The following is a 7,066-nucleotide window of genomic DNA, read 5'->3' as shown; positions in this document are numbered from 1 at the left end:
GAAACCCTGCCTAGGCCCCTGGGCACTTTTCATTGGTAGATGAACTGCAAGAAGTAAGCACTGGGAAGTAAAAAGAAGAGGCATGAGCTCTTAGGCTCATTGATTAACTAGGTAATCAGCGTTTAAATAACCTAAAATTCGTTAAGTCTGTGGCAAGTATGACCTGGCCCCAGGGAACACAGGAAGGGTGAGTGTCAACATCAATTTTAATTCTGCCTTAGTTATTTTTGGAAATGAAATTGGGAAACTTTTTTAAAAGTGGAAACCTAAAATACATCACTGAACTAACATTTTAAATACCATTTTCTAGGTAATTTTGTAATTTTCCACAAAATGATATGTATAGTCTGTTTTACTAAGTGAAATAATTCCATGTTTTCTCTTGAGAACATGGAATCCCTGAGGAATGATTGTTCCATACCATGTTAAGAGCATTACTGTGTTAACTGTGTTTACCATCTTGTCTCTGTTTTGCCAGATTTTTACTTTCACCTTATTTTGTCCACCAAACACTTGTGCACCAGGAGACATGTATTTGATTTGTTTCTGTAAAGATCTGATGCTCTCATTCTGTGTTTTATATGCGTAGAAAGACTTAATAAACAGTGAGTGTTAAAGCACTCCTTTCCTAATATGCCTAAGAATTACCCAGAGAGCTTGTTATAAAACACAGCTCCCCCGGAGATTCTGATTCAGTAGGGCCTGGATTGGGCCTGAGAATTTTCATTTTAGCAAGTTTCCAAAGTGATGCTCTGACTGTTGTACCAGGACCACTGGTGTAAAGTATATAGAATTCAAGAAGCAACAGATGCTATGAACTCCAGTAACATGTTCAAGATTATACTTACCTTTTATTTCAGGTACATATCCACATCTTACAAATATGGAATAGTGTCTTCTCTGCTGCTTTTACCAAGTTTCTGTGGATTCCTTTAGTTTGTCGTAAGGAACATAGTTTTTAAAATGTGGTTTTTAGAATGTAATGGAAACCATTGCTCCTTTTTAATTTTCATTTTTCTCTCTCTGTTACACACACAGCACACACAAACGCATACATGAACATACACACACACAGCTCCCCTTTCCCAACATGTCCAGATCTTGAGGATAACAGAAACTTGGGCATATGATTAGCCATGGCAAATCTAATTACTTAATTGAATATCATTATTGAAAGATATATAAATCTTTTTTATATAAATAACAGTGGAATAAAAGCAAATAAACTAAATAATACTAGTCAGCAAAGAAAAAAGTGGTGCTAGATCATTTTGCAAAGATTCTCTTTCTGTATTAAAATCTAGATTTGTATATTTCAGGCAGTAAGAAAGAGTAAATCCATTGCTAACTTTCAAGCGTCACATTATTGACTTTTAAAAATAATTTTCTCTTCTTTTTTCCCTAAAGATAAGTCCCATAGACTCATCATGGTCTAAAATGTATAAAACTACCTTGTTAAGTACTGTTATTATCTCTGTCATGGGTTTTTTTGTTTGCAGAAGTTTTTTAGGTTAAATTCTATCCTGCATGCAAATTTTTCTAAAAGGAGTTTTTTATTCTAGTTCTAAAAAAGGGTGAGTGCCCTTCTCAGCATATATTCCCAGCATTCTTAGGGTAAATTATTTTTGACTTGTGTCCCTATGTGACATTCCTAATAAAAAAATTCTGAATTTCAAGAGTTTCAAGTGACATAGTTTTAGACTGACTTTCTAAATAACTAACATGATCTAAAATTTAGCAGTTCTCAAGCCACTTTTACAATATTGTCTCTTTGATCTTCATGAATACATTAGAACTCTACAAATTGAGAAATGTTCATTTTTTTCTCATCAAGTTAACAAATTTATTCCTTATACATGTGTTGAATGGATACTATGGGGCAGGTATTTCATTAAATGCTGGAAATGAGATGAACAAAATATAGTGCCTGACTTCCTGAATTTCAGGATGTAGAAGAAAACAAAGAATTACAGTCACCATGTCAATTACTGAAATAAGCCTCACACAGAGGGTGTCAGAAGGGATAGGACCACAGAGGAAGGGCACCTAACTTGTTAAAGCTAATTTGGAGGGGGAGAAGTGAAGGCTCTCGAGGTACATGCATCTCACCAAACATTGTGAAGAAGTTGGCCAGATAGAAGGGGAAACATATATTCCAGTCTCTGTGTGCCATCATACAATGTCTTCCTTTCTTACTGTCTTTTACTGTTATTCTGTATTCCTAAGAGGCATTTATGGAATATCCCACCAAACATGACTTCTCAGTTTTAATTAACTCTTTTCCCCACTTTATCCTTAGTGAGGGAAAAAAATTGTCTGATTCTTTATCCCTCAAGGAGTTCCTTCCTTTTCAGACCTTTCCTTTCACTAAATAGAAGTTGAATTTCTTCTTACGCTCTTTGATGTTAATGCTTTGCCTCTATGGTGTTCCATGTAGATACTTCAGTAGCTTTTAGTTAATAATTTTCCAGTGCTAGAAGTTTGATCTTTCAACAAGTAGTTATTACTAAACTGGGTTCTTCTAAGAACTCAACATTGCACCATTAATGTGTAGACTCCTCTTATTTTAAATTCTCCTTCCTATTCTTAACATTAAATATTCTTAATTAATGGCAATTTAAGAATATGAAGGCACAAGATTTGCAGTAAACAATGCATTTGATAGGTTTTGCCTATCATTTAGTGTGCTTTTCACAAGCACTGACATCAACAAGCATTTCAGTAGTTGCATGGTCTCTTTCAGCCTCTGTGGGGCAATAAAACATAGGAATGAGCTCTCAACCTTCCAAAGGAAAGCTCAGACAAATAGTATCACTAAACTGCAGTCTACATCAGCTTTCCAACCGGTACTTCGTATCATCCTCAGTTCATTAAGGTGTGGAGAAAAAAATCAATTCTCCTTTCCATGTTTGTCACAGTTTAAAATTATACTGTTTGTTTAGAACATTAATGATAGTTCAGTAGTGCATGAATATAATTTATAAACTCAAAAATATACATAGTTGGGTGTATATGCCCAAAATTATCCCACAGACAGGAAGACATGATCCAGTTTGATAATTACTGATCTAATCACAGGCATCTTAAAGACAAATTAAAAATTATATAAAAGGGACTTTAAAAATCTCTGTTAATGTTCTTTAAAAGTCTCTGCAAGGCAGTCTTGCATAATAACAGGTCACTTCCTTGGGACGCAACTGCCTGCTCAACTCTATGACAGTTAGGCTCTGATGGCTAGTAGAAATTTCTTTTATCTCACTGGAGAGCTGGAAACAAAGAGCTAAAATAATTAGAAGCTAAGAGTAATTCTATAGGACCCCTGATTGTAGCTCTTGCATCCAGTCTCTATAAGTAAATTCAGACTTCTTGCTTCCTTTGCAAAATGTAGTGTTTTTGGTGATAATAATAAACAAGTTTTTTTTAATTAAAAAAAACTGTATTTTCATAAACAAATCATGTTCATTTTAGTCAGGTCTCTTCAATTTAATCCAAGAACATTTTCCAAGAGCCAATAATTCTTTAAAAATAAAAAAGCCAATGTTTTTGTTATGAAAATATTAGTGATGTTTTAAATGAAAACAGTATTAAATTGTTTCTGTCATTTTCATAAGTTGAAATTACATTTTTAACTGAAAATATATCATTCGAGTAATTTATTAACATTATATGGCTTTATCAGTATTTGTACTGAATTGAGCACATCTCAGGGACAATAATAAATGCTTTGTACCTGTTTTCTATCTCGTTTCCCACTACAGATTCCCAAACAACAACTCATTAGGACATTAGAGCATTGGGAGAATATGTACACTTATTTTTATATTCTCATTCTTAACATTAAATACTCTCAATTAATGGTATCTTGAGAATATCAAGGCACATTTGTGGAATTTAGAGTTTTAGACAAAAGATAGTTAACATTTTTTTGTTGTGGTCAGAAACCTGTAGGAAACTAGCTAATGTGTCTGTTTTCTCTTAATGTAGTAGAGGAAAAATATTACTCTTGTAATTTGATATACTATGGGAAAATGAGTTGTGATTTAGTGATGGAGAAAGTGTAGAACTTCAGTTTATGTGTGTATTACTCCCACAACCCAGAAGTTCCTTTTTATATCTAATTGCTAACATCATTATTGCATACTATCTACATTTTTTTCCTTTGCTATTTTTCTCCTAAAAAAGAAAATCCCAATCCCCTTAAAAGACACTGGTGATTTGAGGTTGCTCTTTAATCAAGATATGGTTGAACTTGGCAGGACACAAAATGTTCTAAAATACTGGAATTGCTGATTCATTTGCCAAATTACAAAATAATTCTATTTCCTACCAGCAAATTAGCACTGTGAGAGATTTCCAAGTCCTAGTAGTGAGCTATAGGCTTGCATTATATCATGCCCAAGAAGATGTGTATCATCATGATCATTACTTAAGCCTTTAGTAAGCTATCAAAATAGGGCACTGTGCTACATGAAAATCAACTTGGTTCCTCTCTTCTGATAAGTAACAGAATGCTTTATATTAAAAATGATTGCTTTCCATTAAACTGTAAGACTTGAAGTTGTTTTGAAACATGACATTTGTGTAGTAACTTTGAAATCTTTGATTTCAAATTGCAGCTGATGTTCTGAGCGAAGAAGCAATACTGAAATGGTATAAGGAAGCACATGTTGCTAAAGGCAAAAGTGTTTTTCTTGACCAGATGAAGAAATTTGTTGAGTGGTTACAAAATGCAGAAGAAGGTATGATTCTGTTTAAAAACTTTGATAACCTTTAAACACTGTCTCATCATATGTCAAAATATTTACCACAGATTTTACTTGCTTTCCTAAAACTAAAATTCTTGAGTTATCTTTTGTATCAAACATTTTGCCAACATCTTAGCTTTCCTTTCTGAAATGACAGCAGTAAAAATCTCTACATGTAAAAACAAAGAACGAAATGAAATGCTTAAATTATCCACTCTGATGGAGGACAGTAAGGAAGAAATGATCAGTAGATGTGAAAGGAGAAAAATACATTTAACTTAATCACACATTATGGAATTCTATAGATTTTTATGATACCTTTACCAATTAACTGGCAATTTTAAATAATGGAAATGTAAGATGGAAGGATAATAATGGATAAGAGTGAATTCAGGCCAGGTGTGGTGGCTCACACCTGTAATCCCAGCGCTTTGGGAAGCCGAGGAGGGTGGATCACCTGAGGTCAGGAGTTCGAGAGCAGCCTGACCAACATAGTGAAACCCTGTCTCTATTAAAAATACAAAAAAAATTAGCCAGGTATGGTGGCACACGCCTGTAGTCCCAGCTACTCGGGAGGCTGAGGCAGGAGAATCGCTTGAACCAGGAGGCGAAGGTTGCAGTGAGCCAAGATTGCGCCACTGCACTCCAGCCTAGATGACAGAGCAAGACTCCATCTCAGTAAATAAATAAATAAATAAATAAATAGAGTGAATTCAATTAAGAATAAAAAGTTTAGGCACGAGCAGTGACTCATGCCTGTAATCCAAGCACTTTGGGAGGCCAAGGCAGGTGGATCACGAGATCAGGAGAGCGAGACCATCTTGGCTAACACAATGAAACCCCGACTCTACTAAAAATGTAAAAAATTAGCCAGGCGAGGTGGCGGGCACCTGTAGTCCCAGCTACTCGGGAGGCTGAGGCAGGAGAATGGCGTGAACCTGGGAGGCAGAGTTTGCAGTGCCTGTAATTTTTTGAGACTCTGTCTCAAAAAAAAAAAAACAAAGAATAAAAAGTTTATCTTAGGTGATCCAAAGAAGAAAAGTTATATTGTTTAATTTTATATATATTCAAATTTTTATATAATTTATATAATTATATGTATATATTTGTATATAATTTATATGTATAAATTTTTATATAATTTTATATAATTTATGTGTATAAATTTATTTTTATATAATTTATATGTAATTTCTATACATATAATTTTATATAATTTATATGTATAAATTTAATATATATATAATGTATTCATTTATAAGTATTCGTATATATATGCACATTGCATTTTTAGACAGGCAAAATTTACCTGAAAGCAGAAAAGAGCAAGAGTTTGCCATCTGCCCTCATGTGACTGTTTTACCTGATAATAGGTGCCTAGGGTAAAAGTACACTGGCGCAATGCAGGGTTCTGGGTTGGTGACTGTAGTAACTTATGACCTTTATTAGAGGAATCTGGGGGGAAATGCCTAACTTCTTTCTTTCTTCTCTCCTAGAATCTGAATCGGAGGGTGAGGAAAATTAAATGGCTCAACAAGCACAATACCTAGGTTACCACACACCACTTTTTGATTGGGAATGCTGAACCACTTGAGAAGAGAAACTTGGCTTCTGTTTTCGCAAAGGAAAAAATATAGGATAGGCTTCTCTTGTGCAGAGGGAGAAATGGTTTTGTTTTGTTTTGTTTTTAAATGGAGCCCTGAGGCATCACCTATTATACTTGGGACTCTACCTCTCACTCACTGTATGCTAACTTAAAGCCATTCAACAAGGAGTCAAGTAGGAATCTGAAATTAAATACTCAACAGACTCCTCTTTTTTTAGCTGTATTTTTCAGGTACTGTGTGGTGCCCGCCCCACTGGTGTCTATTACAGGCCACTTTGGTAGTTGTGTATTTGCTCATGTATGTGATTTGACAAACCAGTTTTTTAAAATAAATGGCTTTTTAAAAATCTGGGCTTATATTGTCAGAGCTTTTATTTCTTTCCTGTACATGACTTCTTACACAGATGGTATTTCGGTGTTTTTTCTCTTCCCATCCATAATATTGAATGGTTATATTTCTTGTCATCTATTAAAAACTATTCTGTTCATGCCTGTAATCCCAGCACTTTGGGAGGCCAAGGCCGGCAGATCACGAGGAGGTCAGGAGATTGAGACCATCCTGGCTAACACGGTGAAACCCCGTCTCTACTAAAAATACAAAAATTAGCCGGGGGTGGTGGCGGGCACCTGTGGTCCCAGCTACTCGGGAGGCCGAGGTAGGAGAATGGCGTGAACCCGGAAGGCGGAGCTTGCAGTGAGCCGAGATCACGCCACT

The 7,066-nt window shown here is 35.1% G+C and overlaps 1 protein-coding gene across 2 annotated transcripts in view; it reads left to right on the top strand.

Annotated features, from left to right (window-relative positions):
• Positions 1-6,703, top strand: part of BZW2 (basic leucine zipper and W2 domains 2) — a 59,446-nt gene extending 52,743 nt beyond the window's left edge. For both annotated transcript variants that reach the window (XM_023215909.2, XM_023215910.1), the window contains exons 11-12: positions 4,617-4,739; positions 6,242-6,703. In XM_023215909.2, the coding sequence (XP_023071677.1) occupies positions 4,617-4,739; positions 6,242-6,270 (152 nt within the window). In that variant the 3' untranslated portion in view covers positions 6,271-6,703. The remainder of the gene's footprint in view (positions 1-4,616; positions 4,740-6,241) is intronic.
• Positions 6,704-7,066: the final 363 nt, after the last annotated feature.

Source organism: Piliocolobus tephrosceles, chromosome 8, assembly GCF_002776525.5.
Source record: "Piliocolobus tephrosceles isolate RC106 chromosome 8, ASM277652v3, whole genome shotgun sequence".
Classification (NCBI taxonomy): domain Eukaryota; kingdom Metazoa; phylum Chordata; class Mammalia; order Primates; family Cercopithecidae; genus Piliocolobus; species Piliocolobus tephrosceles.
This window is presented reverse-complemented; position numbering and strand designations above follow the sequence as displayed.